Here is a 16,258-nt window from a genome sequence, read left to right as displayed (position 1 = left end):
TAATAGAAGCACCGTGTTTGATATATAATTTAAGAAAGGTACTTTAACAAGAGAACATATACACAGGCACAACAAGATCATATTAAAATAGACCCAATAAATTATTTTATAATGGAGTTAATAGTAATGATAATTAAATGCGGACTCAAGCATCATGAGCTCCAACAAGTACACTAAACCAGTATCTTTTGGCAAACATAGAAAACATTACAGATCCAACTAGCAAATAACATCATTGACATCACTTTGCAGCAGAAACAAACCAGATTGGTGCATCAGTCATCTATCAGACCCGTGTTGAATACATCATTGCCTGACCCTTGCATGCAAGCGAATCTGCACGTCTTTGAGCACTCCTCCGGCGACTTCGAGCAACCGTTCACGCAGTCCTCGAAGCAGCCGAAGCCGCTCACCGAGACAGCAGCGAGCGCAAGGATGGCAATGATGAGGAGGAACCCAACGACAACCACCCTCTCTCTCGCCATCTTCGCGATTCCTCCTTCTTCCTTCCTTCCTTTGTCCCTTTCCGACTGGGTGAGGGTTTTTATAGATCTTGGCAAAGACACAAATGGAGTGGTCTTCCCATCTAGGCTAATTAATTGCCGTCATTAAATCTCGGATGGGTTTGCAGAATGAGTGGTTAGAAATAATTAACTACAGTTGTGCAAGTTGACTTGGTCAAATACTGACCTTTTGCTGTCGCTATGGGATCACCGACCTGTGAAGGCTTGGAAATATGCATGAGAGTTCTTTTGGCACTTGAATGGCGAAGGATATGCGCCATCCGAGATTTAAACCTTAAATTGTTTGGTTTCTATGAGGGATGGCAATGGCTCAAAGAGGTTGTTACCCGAACCTATCCTATATTTGCCTCAGGGCGGGGCAGGTAGAGTTAGACATGGCAAGTTGAATGGATCGAGTTGAATAAAGCTACAAAAAAACGAGTAATTTTTTTGACCTCAGAAAATTTGCAAAACGTTATATATATTCGGTTTGGGTTTGGAGTAAGTTTTATCATTACCTGCACCTGCTCTAAATCCGATAGAAGTTAGGTATACGAAGGGGTTGAGTAAATTGCCACCTCTATAATTCAATATACAAAAAAATTACCACCAAACAAATCTTGGTTCACAAAATTGCTAGGAAAATCATTGAGATCAAAGACCTCAAAAAAAACTGGGGTAGAAATAAAATCTCTTTCAAATGGAGCACAACTTATATTTTTCGCTGATAGTATAAATTGCAAGCGCATCATATATTGAGTTGCTAGTAAAGGTCTTAATGAGTTAGGTTGGGGTTAGGTTGGATTAGTTTAGCCATCTATATCGAATGCCTAACTTAGGTTGGACCTACGATATGGAGTGAATGACATTGACTCGTTCCTATTAGAGATTCAATATATCCATATTGATTTTAAATAAATACTGATACCAATCAGATACTGAAAATATAAATATAAATATAGATATAAGTAGGATAATTAAATTTCATGACCATAAAGTCAAAAGAATATGACAAATCAAGTTAATAGCATGTTAATACGGTCATTTATTTCTCTTAAAAGTTTATAATTACTATATAAAATTGAATAAGATTATAAGTAGAATCGACGGATCAGATAGTTGTTTATTCATATTCACATCTATTTTTTTTGACAGATATGGATACGCATATTAGTCGGATGCTCAAATTTTATCTGTATTCGAATATATTTGGATATGAAAATGAATTTTGATGGAAATTAACTAATCCACTTTCATCCCTATTCTTAGTCCATAAAGTCCGCCGCCACCAGATTGATATACAGGTCCAGTTTGCCAATTAGAACCAGACAGTTGGCATTCGTGGCACATGTTGAATTAGCTTTCTTATAGATTGGATCCAAAATCTGCGACCGGTATTTGATTCAATTAATGAGGAAATCCACTTAGAGTTGGGGAGCAAAAATCAACGAGTGGTTCCAAATAATAGCTTCCAACCCAAATCAAATCATACAAACTTGGGCTGCATTTAGGTCTGCATTAGCCTGCATACGAACTCCTACTTCGAGAATGCATTTCGAATGCCGACTCTTTAACATTTATGGTTCAACGCGATTTGCATTTTGTTTGGCACGCTTCATTTCAATCTAGCCCGTTCCAATGTAGTTTAGCTACCATTCGTTCGTGCCAGGTATCTCGCCAAACGTAGTTGTATGACCAGCCTATTAATTTGCTCCTTTGGTGCTTGAAATATGAGAGGATACAAGAGGTTAAACTCCAGGATTCTTGAGGAAAACAACTGGGTGAAAGGCTTTGGATGATTGCTAGGCTGATATGACAGCGTTAAAAAGTCTGACTCATCATTGTTTATTAAAACATAATACCCAAGCAATGAGAGTTCATGACTTCATCGGTCCTTTTGCTAATAAACATTCTACCTCTCCTTCCAAGGAAGCAAATTTGGGAATCCAAAGAGCCTGTGGGAGTAACCACCCAAAATTCACATAATATGGCCTTGGAAACTGCTGGCCAACCTATCTCTACTCCTTATTTTACTCAGTACAACTTGGTTTGTGGCATATTATAATTAGATCAGTAGCCTTGGCACTTTCACTTAATTTTGATGAACTAAATACTGCATGGTATGACCATAATGGCATCCCAAAGGCAGCAACTTTATATTATTGCTCTTGAATCAGACTCCAATGCTCCTCTTTGTTTCAATTGGAAATTCTTCCCCCCGTAATGAAAGCATTTAAGCATTCTGAGTTGAGTTAATATTTCATCGCTCTTGAGATAATGGCCATCCGTGTTCTTTTACTTCATATCAAGAACTCAAGTTCCAGCAGGATGTCTCGCAAGATATCGAGATAGGGCGCCATTTCGAATATTAGGATAAAATCGTCCCGCCTTTGTCCCAGCATTCCTCAGTATGCCTTGGAACATTTTCCTCTGCGTTCTATTCGATAAGAAAGTCGAACGACCTTGTCCCACAAATTTAAAATCTTACTTTATATAAATTTTATGCCACGTCTAATGACAGCCTACTATAAAGTGGATATAAAGTCATGAAGGCGTAGATGGATGAATTGCAGGACTCTAAAGAAAAGCTCGTCCTTTCCATTACAACTTCACATGAAGTCCCTTCAACTGGCACATGCTATGGTCCATTAGCCTAGCTAGTTTAAACCAAACTATTGGCATGTGATTGGATCAATCATATACTACACATGGTAACGTAGAAATTAAGTTTTCGGTGCCTAATTTTGCTGCTCATTTGCATATATCCATGTTAAAGTGTGGATTAGGTACAACTGAATAAGAAGGGTAGGCAATGGTTCCATCACTTTAGGCCACAGTGGACGGTGGACGCAAAATTCTAAATGAATGATAGAAGGTGAACTTAGAACGCATTGATTCAGTTGGCAATTTCTCTCAAGTCAAGGCAGAAATTTTGAAGTGGGGACAGGAACCTCTAGTTATGACTCTTCTAATCCTCGGTTGAACAGTCTACATATCACTATTTTTTGACATATTCATGTGATAAGTATCCATTTGGATTCCCTCGTTCCCCAAATTACCTTTCACCTTCTCGTTCAAACTTGGTTGGCTTGCGAAGCTTACGGAAGTTGAAAAGAAGGCCAAGAATACAATAAACTTATTTGTTTTTCCGCTGGGATGAGTTGATTAAACTAACATTTAAGAAGCCAAAAATGTCGACTTGGCTATGCGTTCGTTCTATCTTGGAGTGTAAAGCTGTGCTAAAAAATAATAGTCCGTTGACGGGGGGACCGTGTAGGCTTTTTCCTTCTCTATGATGTTTCCAATACCTCAATAATACATGGTAGGAGGGGTTCGGAAGCAATTACGGAGAAGAATAAAGGAAAAAGGGACTGCATGCAGATCACATGGTAAGATGACAAGGAATTAGATGTTTGGTCTTCATATTTTATGATTGCGAATAGGGGTTGGTGATGAAATAATGCACTCTAACGACTTCGCAGAAAAAAAAAAAAAGTAGAAAAAGTGTGGTCAACTGGAGAGCCAACAAGTACTTCTTATTTGGTTGAATTTTTCAGAAGAAAGAGATGGGAAGCAGCATTTCTATGAGAATAAAATTTTCATGTTTCATGGAAAGAAAGATCCATGAAGGACATAGAAGAAGTACTTTTTCACCTGTTGGCAATTGGAGTCTTTTTTTTTTTTTTTCTTCAAAAGTACTTTCAAGTCATCAAAACTTATGAGTGTTTCTTTATTAAAAGCATAATAGGTATATCAGACAATTTTCTCAAACAAATAAATGTTCAATCAAATATAAACCCCCCAAAGAATATCCTACTTTTTATAATCAACCAAATAAGGCAAAATTATTTTTTTAAAAAATATTATATTTATAAAAAATTATTTATAAAAAAATATCTTAATACTTTTTTTTGAAAGTCCGAAGTGGTCTAAATTATACTTACATGCCAAACCGACGCGTATGTAATGATCATAAATATCTAAAGATCATAAATATCTAAAAATCATTAAACAAAGTGCGATATTCACCTTTCCACGGAAGAGAGAGAGAGAGAGAGAGAGAGAGAAGAAGGGGGGGGGGGGGGGGGGGGGGGGGGGGGTCTAAATATTTTTGATAAATCTAATCCCTCTTCTTTCCGTGAGAAAGAATCTAGTGATGGCGGTCCCACATAGCACATAGAGATGTGATCGCGACCTATGAATGACAACCATGATTCCCGGTGTAGAAACCAGATGGAGGAGGACATTTGTTGCATTTTGTGGCACCTATCCGTGGGTCCCAGAAGGAACGAGTTGAGATAATTATTGTGCTTGCACTATGAGAAATAATGCGAAAATAAATGTACCACAGGAGAAGATATCCTCATGGAGAATAGTGAATGCACTGTTTAAATGGGTAAAGGTGACGGTGCAAAAGGTTCCAATCATGGGTGCAAATGAACTAAACACCCATCGAGTGCACTGTACAAAGGGAGACTTGGGATAGTTGGTGGAACTTTTTAAAAAGGCCAATCCTCCTATGTGGCCTAAAATCCAAGTATGCTTTTACTTGGAAAAAGGCATCTAAAATGCAGTGAGGAGGGGGGAGGGGTCCATCGACATGGAAATGGTAAAAAAGTACTGCCATTATAAAACCTCGGCTTCTCCCCATCATAGCACTTGTTTTGATCTCGCTCTCTCCCCTCTCTCTCTCTCTCTCTCTCTCTCTCTGAAGGAGAATAGTGAACATATATTTCTCATGACATGTCATGCACGAGCGCGGCGCGCTAGTGTCCGTATCGTCTCGGCCAGCTCGGTAGGCCCTCTTTGGGAATCCCAAACTACCCAGGATTTATTCTCTCTCCTCCCCTTTCCCTCTACCCGCATTCTCTCCACCAGATTTCGCGGAGCGAAAAGCGCCTCTGAGACGATTCGGCTCCCGGGTTCCTTGCGTGCCGCCTCCGTCGGAGAGACTCTCTCTCCTCTCTCGGGAGGGGGCGGGGGGAGGCGGGGAGAGGGTGAGAGGAGAGTTTGAGGGTTGGGGTTGGGGTTGGGGTTGGGGAGCCCTTAATGGGAAGCTGTTTGGAGTGACGAGGTCAGAGCGCTTTGTCCATAGGTTTATTAGGTGAGAGGCGTGTGCGAGGAGGCTTCCTTCGGTGGATCCTTGTGGCCTTTGTCCTCTCGCCGGGTCGCGATAGATCTCGGTAGCGAAAAGTTGGCGCCTTCGGTACCTTTCGGGGGCCTTTGGACGAGGTTTGGGTCCTTGGACGCGGCCCGTTGCGTGTTCTTGACGTGAGTTCCTCTCAGATCTCTCCTCCACGGCTTTGTACAGGGGTTTTAGGAGACTTTTATCGTCCCTGATCTCCTTTTAGGCAGTCCTTCGTTATTCCGGGGCGCCCCGAATCTTCTGAAGGCGATCTGGGGCGAGCTGAGTTCGTTGCTTGTCTTCTTCACTGTTCGTCCGTTAAAAGAGGGATCTTGGCGAGGTTTCTCAAGTTTTCTGTCAGGGAGAAAGAGAGATGGCCGATGCTCCGGGGAAAGATGCCGACTTTCTGTTCACCGACGAGGAATTGAGCGAGATGAGCGGGTTGAAGAGAGGCGAGGACTTCGTCGAGGTGACGTGCGGGTGCACGAGCCACCGCTACGGCGATGCCGTCGGGCGGCTTAGGGTTTTCGCCTCGGGCGATCTCGAGATCAGCTGCGAGTGCACGCCGGGGTGTCAGGAAGGTCAGTTAGTTCTCTTATTCTCCTGGGTTTTCCTCCCTTGAGTGCTTGGATATATTGTTTATAGTAAAAAAAAATATCAGGCAGGTATCAGATTGTTAGCTTTGGTGATGTTGAGTTTTATGGGAATAGAGGAATCTGGTGTTCACGCACACATGATGTTTGATACTGGAGTTGTGGCTGTTATCTTTATATTAGCTCAGCCCACATACATATGAGTGGCTGTGAAAGGTTTGTCTGTTTTATATCAAAATATCAGCTACATTCACATGTGATGCCGAGATATTAAGTTCTGTCATGAAGCCTTTGGTGTTAGTTCTGATTCTAGTTGCTCTTTTGGAGTGTATAGTGACGTATGAATTCGTTTATCTTTGCAATGCGGTCGCATCTTATGATTGATTGCCTGCCTTGATGCGGTTGCTTTCGGGTTCAAGGGATTGCTTCTCATGTTGGCCATGTTTTTCTATCCGAGAGATTTTGCTTCTCATATTAGGTCTTAAATCAGATTTGTTTATTATTACGTGCGGCCATTTTTTAGCATGGAACTTTTGTTAGAACTGTTCTTGCACAAGATCATCTGCATGTTTTGTTTTGTCGATATGTTGTCTCTGTGTTTTTGAGGTGTTACTTTTATTTATGCCACAGTAGATTTTTGTTTTTCTTTCTTTTATCAAACTTGCAGCTAAAATTACAAACCTTTTTCTGTATGATCGTGGAGGCTTTTTATCTTCATTCCACTGATTTGACTTGCTTTGTAGATTTACGTCGCCGAGATCTACTTATCTCTGTTCTTTCTCAATTTTCCTTGTGATTGAACGAAGTAACACTGATTTATGGAAGCATCACAGTTCAAGGAAGCTCTATTTTCTTTGTTTCTTCAATGATGGCCGCAGTGTGCTTTTGTCAACTGTGATTGTCACCCAGTAAATAATGCCTTGGGAGCTAAGGACATTATATCCTATCCCACTCTATTATATAATTTGCTTTCACAATTTCTGTTTTTGTTGATACCATCTTGTAATATCTGTTCACACTCTACCCCTGCATAATTTATTTCATTATCTTATCTGAGAAACATGAAGCGCGAGTAAGGTGGCACATGAATAGATGTATCACAATAAATAGGTTGATGTCCCGCATGTGGACAGACTGAGCCCTTCTTCCTAATCTGCGTAAGATTATCATAGGAGCCTCTCCTATTTTGACTTTGCTCTGGAAAAGCTCTGCATGCCAAGATATTCATTGATCCTCCATTTATTCTTGATGTAAATCTTTTATACCATAAAGTTAATAGGAGAGAAACTAAAAAACCCATTTTTTCAGGCAACAGTAATTATTTTCAGCACATAACCAGTTATTTATTTGAGATTCTTTTGAGGTTGTATGGAGGAATGCTTAGTAAAAAATGCATGTATTGAATTCAAAACTAGGAAGTCCAGTTCTAATTAAAATTATTCTGTGTTGAAGGCTTATGGATGTCGTTAAAGCCTAGCAAGGGTATTAGATTAAAACCCCGTTAAGAAAAATGTAAAAACAATGAGGTAAAGCTCCTAGAATACCTCAGGTTCTGAAGAATAAATAAAAAGAAATTGCTTTTAATGGATCTAATTGTTGTTCTGTTTTATTATATCAAGAGATTCGAGTCGAAAAGGGAGCTTCAGAAATGCCCTTTTGTATACATATTGTAGCTACTAGTATGGTCGCTCTTTGGTGAATATGCATACTGTTCAATTCCTTCTCTGGATTCATCTGTGAGTGCATAAAGACGTCATATGATGAAGCTTTCCTGCTTACAATAGTAGTATGCTGGCTTGTATTTTCTCAATGCATGAAATATATCTGATGCTTGTCAAATATATTGGCACTGGTTTCCCATCGCATTCTAGAACATTCAATGTTACACCTCAAATGTATGTAGGCAGTAGGCTTGATGTTCATAAGTTTTTATGACTTAATCTTCTCATATTTTGGCTGATCTGCATGAATATAATCATCAGATAAGTTGACCCCAGCTGCTTTTGAGAAGCATTCTGAGCGGGAAACTGCAAGGAAATGGAAGAGCAATGTATGGGTCATAGCTAAAGGTGAAAAAGTTCCACTGTCAAAGACAATTCTACTTAAGTACTACAATCAAACATCAAAAACTGGTAATAGCTCTCACAAAGGTCCCAATGGACGACCATGCCATCATGATGAGTTTATCCGCTGTACAAGGTGTAACAAGGAACGCAGGTTTCGCCTTCGGACCAAAGAGGAATGCCGCATTTACCATGATGCTGTGGCTGATCTCAACTGGAAATGCTCTGACTCAAAATTTGACAAGTAAGTGTTCTCATTGGGATTGTGTGAAAGTTTAACCAATGCAAATTTTTCATGTCTTAGCATAAAATGGGTCAGCTCATTTCTTTTATATCAAACTTTCTTGACATGCAGAATTTTCACTCATGTTGTTGCTGCTATAATAAAATTTGGTTTACAAAAAATTGTCAAATTGGTCATTGCCTACTTTGTACACAACTTTGCAATTATTTCTCATGCTCTGCATGTATGTAGTGCCATTACACTAGTGGTTCTCGAGAATTGAAATGGGTCTATGATGGATTTAAAGTTTAATGGTTATTATGGGTTTGAAAATTTTTGAATTTTGTTCTGATTTGGTGTTTTATTTTGATTTATTTTCTTTAATTTTCAAATCAATAATTTTTAAACTGAATCATCTTTTGACACTAAGTTGTATTTGGCATGTATTAGAGTTTGATTATTCATGGTGTTTAGTCTATTCTGAGTTTACTGCTTTGCCCTCTCTTGCTTTTCTTTGTTGACTGGACTATTTTGAGTTCTGAACAGTTGAAAACCTGTTGTTTTATTGATTCCTTTTGGTCCCTAAACCTTCTTACAGCCATTCAAAACTTTCTAAATTAATTCTAAAGATTTATACCAAACTAGATTTATGGATTAGTATGTCAGACAGAACTTTCTTATGCTAGAAAGTTTAACTTGTTCCTAGATGCCTTTGACTTCCCAAATGTAAGTTTCACTTGTTTCTTAATGCCTTTGACTCTGCAAATGTATTCCATGCTGGTGTTTGATCTCTATCATATAGCAGGACATGGTCGGTAAAGTTTTCAATATTCAAACACAATTTTCATTATCCAGCTGACCAAGATCAATAAAGAATTTTGGAGGTGCTGTAGCAAGGTGAAGCTTAAGGGATTAGCCACATTGCATTTATAGACTGATAATAGACTTCTTTCTTTCTTTCTCTCTCTCCCCAGCACCTCCTCGCCCCCCCCCCCCCCCCCCCAGGTGCTGTAGACTGATAATAGACTTCTTTCTTTCTTTCTCTCTCTCCCCAGCACCTCCCCCCCCCCCCCCCCCGCTCTTTTCTTTTTTCTAGGTACACACCTTTCTGCCTGCTACAAAAATATAGCATTGTATACTCTTTCTTCAATATTCCACTCAAACAACAAACCCTCATCTAAGGAGTGTCAAAGCTCAGCAGGTGTCTATTCTTTTTTCTAATTAATATTAACACCTTATACCCTTTTATAGTTTAATTCATACCCTTTTAATTGAAAGAAGGAATGTTTTGCCTCGTCCATCCCGCGTCTCTTTCTTTGTGAGATCTCCCAAACTAATCCTGCATGAACTTAATCATTAAATGCACAAATTTGAGGAACTTGTAAGAAAACATTGTAGAGACTATCATATTGATTTGCTACATGGTTGTATGTGAGAGAAAACTTGTCAACAATCGTTTCTTTTTTGTTGCATTGGAGACCTTGGTAGGTGATATCAGTTTTCATCATCTGTGGATTGGAGCTCTGTTGGATAAGCTTCTTACTCATGGTCTACCAAACTGACCCAAATCATCTGATTTGGGGCATACCAACTCGAACCAATGCGAAATTGGGTTGGTTTGGTCTTTCTGTTTGGGATCCAATGCAAACTGGCTTGAACCGCTCTAAACTGAGCAGAATTGCTCGGTTCCGCTTGGATCAGGTCATCTCATGACCAAAGAGAGAGGTGAAGACCATGAGATACTATTCTCCTCTATATTCTGCAAAAATTGTGAAGGGAAGTGATGCAACATGAGGAGTGAAGAGCTATTCAAATGTTAAAATTAAAATTCGGGGATCAACACACAAGTTGATGGCAAAATGGATTGAAGAACTTTTTGTTCGTCTTAGAAAGTTCTCTCATAGAATGTGCATTAATATATCAATATTTGCTTATTGAAGTCCCATTGCTCATAGTACTTGCTGGTTGTACCCTGTGCTACATCAAAAAGGGTGGGTTTTGTAAGGAAAAACTTGTATATTTTACTGCAAGATTAGGTTCATCATGAAAATTTAAAATCGTTGCCTTAATTAAGATGCATTGAAATGGAGATGATCTTAATCATAATCAGTTTCCAAATCTGTAGAGAATGACAAAGTTTAGGACATGTAGATCTCATATAGATCCCCAATATAGAGGCTTTCTTCACTTCATCTAAAAGAGAGACTGCACAACAATTAATATTTGAATGAGACCTTGCCTACCATTAATAACTTTTTGCATAATCTATGCCATGTCCTTAAGAAAAACAATCCACCACCATCCAAGCTTTGTGTTGCTTATTTGAACTATCAACAAATAAAAGCACTTTTGATTAATAGTGAAGGCAAGCTCTTACACATTAGTATGTCGAAGAACAATATGCATCTTAACCATAGCCTTTTGTCATTTTAGGAATCTTCAAATCCTCCTATAGTACTTTAATTTTTGATGGGAACAATGGTTGCATAAACCAAATGAAAGCTTAAAAAGATCCTGAGCTTGTTCTGTAAGACCAATGCTCTCTAGCCAATGCTGATTGTAAATTGGGTAGCAACAATTAGAGAGATTTAGAGAGGTGCAATCATAACCTAGGATCAAGATAATAACTAGACCTTTGGGTGTTACGTCCACCTATATATTAGGATAATGTAACCTATGTAAATCTATGAAAATAATACTGAAATACCATTAAAATCATAGTCTAGAGAACCATAAATCTTAAAATAACCTTTAAAGTCAACAAAAATAGAAAAAAGGAACAAAGAACATTGAGCTAGTACCAAACTGGTATGCATTTGCGCATCAAGTATCACTATAGTACAGCTCGGTACTATTACCGTATCAGTACTGATACTTGACCGATACGGTTCCTGTTACCGAGATTGCAGACCTTGTTCTTATTGTTCGTAAAAGTTCCTTCATGATGCCTTTAGAATTTCATTTGAATTTGACTTTTGTTTAAAAGTATACTTTCAATTAATTGCAATATGCTTCTTAGAAAATTGATTACTATTTTACAGTACTAATAGAGGCAAGCCTTTTATAACAATTTGCAATGGTGTTTTGAAAAATTTTGTTCTCAGTAATAGGTAAAGCTTTTCCATTGATCCTGATTAATGTTTTGAAGAATCTAGGTGGCTTTGGAGCGACATGATACTCTTTTAGGTTTTAGCAATTACTAACTTCTCTCTGAGTTTAACAAAAGTACTATCTAAGCAAATAATAATATTTATATTGGTGACATTTCTATGATGCATAATTTATGTTTTCAAAGCATCATGTGATCTTGAAGTACTCTATGCTCCCCTTTCTTTATGCAGGCAGGCAGGCTATGGTAGTCTAGGCCTGCATGAATTTTGTGGGCACATAGATATTTGGGAAGGAAAATCATAATTTGTTTTACAGACCATATTTCTTAAGAATCTCAGTAATTATAACCAATGGGGCTTATCTGACATACATAAATGAATTTCTGCGAAGACTAGTCAATTTTGATTGACAAATCCAAAATTGGCGAGAATTATATTGAACCTAATTAAGTTTGGTTGAAACTGCCAAAACTCAAATAGTTAATTTCAATGGCCTTGTCTCCAGTCACAGTAGTTCATTCTGCGCATGGATGTGGATTTTCGTTGGATAATTGAAGAAATTGAGATATTATTTTTGTTGGATCTCATATAGGTTTTGCATACTTTATTTATTACTAAGGGAGTACATACTTTTGCTTACATATTAAGCACAAGAAGCCAAAATTCTGAAAATGTCTAACTGGTCTAAGCCTGAGTGTAAGCTGATGTTATACAAGGTAAAGAAAGATTTCTTTTAAAGGTTGAGGTTTTTTGAAGATCTTGAGGAAGATTTACTTGGTCGCCATAAAGATTTTGTAATAAGGAACCGAAGAATGAAGGAAAAGCTCCTAACATTTGTAAATTGTTGACCAAAAAGAAGAAACCTATGCTAAAATCATCTAAGATGAAGAATCCCTCAAAAGCGTGATTGAAAAGAGATACCCCTCTATCATTGAAATTCATTTGGCTTTGATGACATGGAATGAAACTGGTTTGATTGTCAAGACATGCAAAATATTTTCAGCAGAAGAAGGTGTACTCTTGTTTTTATGACAATGTTGGCAATTGGATCTGCAGCCCACAGAATAACATGACATCCTATTGTAGGAATACATCATGAAAGTATGAACATGGCGAGACAGGTAGCTGTTCATCAATGCCGTTGACTTGGGACGAGTCCTTGAAGCAAATTGATCCACTAGTAGATCCATTTTGCTTTTTTTCTGATCTTTTATGAATCAATTTGGGTTTCAAATAAATAGTTTTATGTCTAGAATTGTTATCAGTGTGGACTCTGTTTTAGTTACAAGGAGATCCTTCTGCATCAAGTCGAGGTCAAGTAAACGCATTTAGTCTACGATTATGTTTATTATTATTATTTTAATCACAAGGAGTTGATAGAATTAGTATCAGGTTCAATCACAAAAATAATTTTGAATGCAATTGCAGCTTATTTTCTTTATGGGTATGTAACTGAAAATCTACACGTCCATATTCACTTTATTTTATGTGCTTTAAGGACATGACAAGTTGATGAAATGTTCGACTTGCTAGAAGAGTGTTCCTCAACACAGTTAGACTCTGAGAAAATCTCTTTTTTAAAGGGCACCGAGAAAATCTTACTTGAGAACACAGCAAGCTGTATGCTTTATTAATTAATTAATTTTTTGGGTTAGGAGCAAAAAAGTTTGCCAATAGTGGAAGCTGAAGAAAGGAAGTAGACTTGCATATTACATAGTGGAAAACTGAGTTTGATGTTAGAAAAACTCGATTTCATGTTTTATCCAGGCTGTAGAGTAGACATATCCAGATTCAACTGGCATATTAAATTCTTCATTGCCTAACAAGTATTATAACGCAAAGCATAGCAACATGAACAGCACCAATTTAACTGTGCAGTGCTACCATGTTCAGGTGCCAAAACATCAAGAACATCCAACTAACACAAAGTATTTAGATTTTAGTGGTACAATGATACTATTAGAAACATTTGTATAAAAATTTAGCTTTACTGGGAGGAGAAAATAATAATCTCAAAGTAGTGCTCAGCGCATGTATCTGTTTACCCAATGTTTTCATCATCTCAAGGTTCAGACCAGGGACTTCTTCGGTCTGCCATATTTTCAACACAATCATTGTTTCTGCTTGTATTTTCTCCCCATTTCCTCTTTTTCAGTGTGCATCATGCCATTTATCCTGCTTCCATGTCTCAGGATTAGCTGTGATGATGAAGAGGAGCGAGCGAGTCGCAAGGTATTGAGGGGATGCTTGCGTTCACCATCATGCAGAGGGTGCACCACATGCGTCTGTTTTGGTTGTGAGATCTGTCGCTTCTCAGACTGCAGCTGCCAGACCTGCGTTGATTTCACTCAGAATGCAAAAAATTAAGCCTGTTCACTGGGTTATTTCTTCTCCGTAGCATCCTCGTTTCATTTTTAGGCCATTGAAGCACCATGCTAGAGAGGTCATTTTTAAGCTCTGTTTTGGTTCCCAGGCAAACTAAGATGCTTCAGTCACTGATTCATTTTTCATTGTTTTCAATGATCTTTTCCAAGATGGTCAAAGATACATTGAAGATTGGCTCCATTATTTTCTTGGTGAGGCCTATTGGGTATTTACTTTGATTGGAGAACTCGCTGATAAATGACAGTAATGGAAAATATGGGAACAGGAAATTGTTTTTGACGACAGTAGATGAAAGGCTGTGTTGAAGCCTAAATCATTTGAAATGCAGCCTTTACAATTCAACTTTCCCTTCGATGTTTTTTCGTTTTCTTGTTACTTTGAGCTCATTCCTATCAAAGTGAGTTCTCAGTTGAACACTAACTTCTCACAATAGAGTTCAGGAACTTTCAAACATTCGCAGTGTCATGTTAATCAGGGGAAACAAGATCTTAAAGCTTCTCCCAACCTGAAGGTTCTTCATGATTCTAGGTGTGACCCCTGGAGCAATAGAAAGATCTCCAAAAGCAAATGCCAACTTCTCACAGTGGTAGAACAGTAATTCTTCTCTTCTACTGTCTTTCATGTCATGAAGCGAAAAGCTGATATCAGGCACATGACCCCCGCCATTCTTATCACCTCGATTAGCTTGTGTAACTTATCATATATTTCTTGAGACACAGGATGTGATCCGTCTTCAGCTCTGAACATATGAACTCTTCTATGCATCTCAATCCAATTAACAGCAATTTCCTTCTCCACGCCTCTCTGTTCCATCAACTGGCTGATCCTTTCAGCTTCTATCCATCTTCCTATAATTGATAGTTCTGTAAGATTCCAATTCTAGCTGCAGCTGCTCTACCTGCCTTCTGATTCCTATGTTTTGGTGTTTACCACAAACTCCAAAGGACAATTCTCCATAGAGAAATATCGGGTTTGAAAGGCATATTATCCATTACTGCCTTCAATTTCTCCTGCTCGGGCCATCATGTCCACCATGCATGAATGGTGTTGGCATCGTGGTATAATTCCTCCTTTTTCTTTTTGTTCTTACCAACCTTCAAGTGAAAGACGTGAAATTTTTTAGACAGGTGCAATCAAACTATATCACCGACCTTCAAGTGATGCTATGATGACACAATTACAAGCATCAACGTAATTGTACTTCCAGCTGCTACTACAAATGATTTCATGCATTTGCGAATCAAGCCCGTTTACTCTGCTGTAGATTTGCTAGGTGACATTTATTTCCAGGGAAATCGTGCTGCCACTTGGGCATTCTCCTTGGGAGAAACAAGCGCGGAGCTTACGATCCGGTCCTACGCACGTCCTCTCCGCCAACCACCGGCATTACCACTCCCAACTTTGCTGCATTCTTGTAGTCGGCGATAGCCCGAAGAATCTGAACTGCACCTCCAAGTGTGCGGACTGCGGAGGCAGTTATCTGGTTATGCTTTCCCTGAGTGCGATCCTAACGCTGTTTCTGATTCCAGTCCTCTCCACCATTAGCTTGCCATCGTATTGACTTCCAGCTAGAGAGGTGGCCTTCCGCGACCTGCAAGGGCTAACCTCTCGAGTGGCCTTAGCGGCAAAGACGTGGGAACCAAACACGGGCCCTTCCGGCAGGCCGGAGGCCAACAAACGAGGCTGAAGCGTGTGGAAGTAGAACGCAGCACCTTCGCCGTCAATGAAGCGAGGGTCACCACAGCCGGATCCTATGCCTTTGGAGCTAGCTCAAGGTGGAGTTGGAACCTAGAATGTAACGGAGAAGCGAGTAAGAAAGCTCGAGGCAGGCGGGAAATGGTGTAATACCAATCCAGACGGTTGGGCAAATGGGTTAGTCACAGTTGATGGTGCATCTTTTAGCTTTTGGGTTCGGCATGGATGGCCGGGCACTCAACCAGGCATGGGAACAGCCTCCAAAGACCAGCTTGTATTGTTTAGTGTCGTTGACTTACACTCCAAAAACTTTAGTTGTTGGAAGAAGAACTCGTCATGATAATACACTCATATGACACCTCTTTTTTATTAGACAATGTGAGACTATAACAATCTTTCCTACCTAATCTCGTAATGCGTTCATTATAGCTGGCTTCTATTTGAGAGAGGGAGGTCTATCCATGATCCAGATTCTACTCGGTGAGGGATCCATATAAATAAGGTTGTGATGACCTAACCTTGATGCTAATTTTTTTTTTTTTTCAAAAGAGATTTTGATAT

The 16,258-nt window shown here is 39.0% G+C and overlaps 1 protein-coding gene across 4 annotated transcripts; it reads left to right on the top strand.

Annotated features, from left to right (window-relative positions):
• The first annotated feature begins 5,526 nt into the window (after positions 1 to 5,526).
• LOC103714626 (protein ULTRAPETALA 1-like) lies at positions 5,527 to 14,348 on the top strand. 4 transcript variants are annotated; one of them, XM_026807483.2, is made up of 4 exons: positions 5,527 to 5,774; positions 5,859 to 6,209; positions 8,204 to 8,528; positions 13,810 to 14,348. In XM_026807483.2, the coding sequence occupies exons 2-4, from the start codon at positions 6,002 to 6,004 to the stop codon at positions 13,982 to 13,984; spliced, it is 708 nt and encodes a 235-aa protein (XP_026663284.1). In that variant the 5' UTR covers positions 5,527 to 5,774; positions 5,859 to 6,001; the 3' UTR covers positions 13,985 to 14,348. The 4 variants fall into 4 exon arrangements, with proteins under 4 accessions (XP_026663284.1, XP_008800168.1, XP_008800167.1 ...); XM_008801946.4 differs by having other exon boundaries at positions 5,855 to 6,209; XM_008801945.4 differs by having other exon boundaries at positions 5,527 to 6,209.
• Positions 14,349 to 16,258: the final 1,910 nt, after the last annotated feature.

The sequence above is a fragment of the Phoenix dactylifera genome, chromosome 11 (genome assembly GCF_009389715.1).
Source record: "Phoenix dactylifera cultivar Barhee BC4 chromosome 11, palm_55x_up_171113_PBpolish2nd_filt_p, whole genome shotgun sequence".
NCBI lineage: Eukaryota > Viridiplantae > Streptophyta > Magnoliopsida > Arecales > Arecaceae > Phoenix > Phoenix dactylifera.
The sequence above is the reverse complement of the archived record's forward strand: the minus strand, read 5'-3'. Positions and strand labels throughout refer to the sequence as shown.

Bases quoted from the DNA above. Each gene is read 5' to 3' on its own strand.
- LOC103714626 (XM_026807483.2), top strand. From the start codon at position 6,002: ATGGCCGATGCTCCGGGGAAAGATGCCGACTTTCTGTTCACCGACGAG. The intron at 6,210-8,203 runs GTCAGTTAGTTC...TATAATCATCAG, and splicing joins CACGCCGGGGTGTCAGGAAG to ATAAGTTGACCCCAGCTGCT. The intron at 8,529-13,809 runs GTAAGTGTTCTC...TCCATGTCTCAG, and splicing joins TCTGACTCAAAATTTGACAA to GATTAGCTGTGATGATGAAG.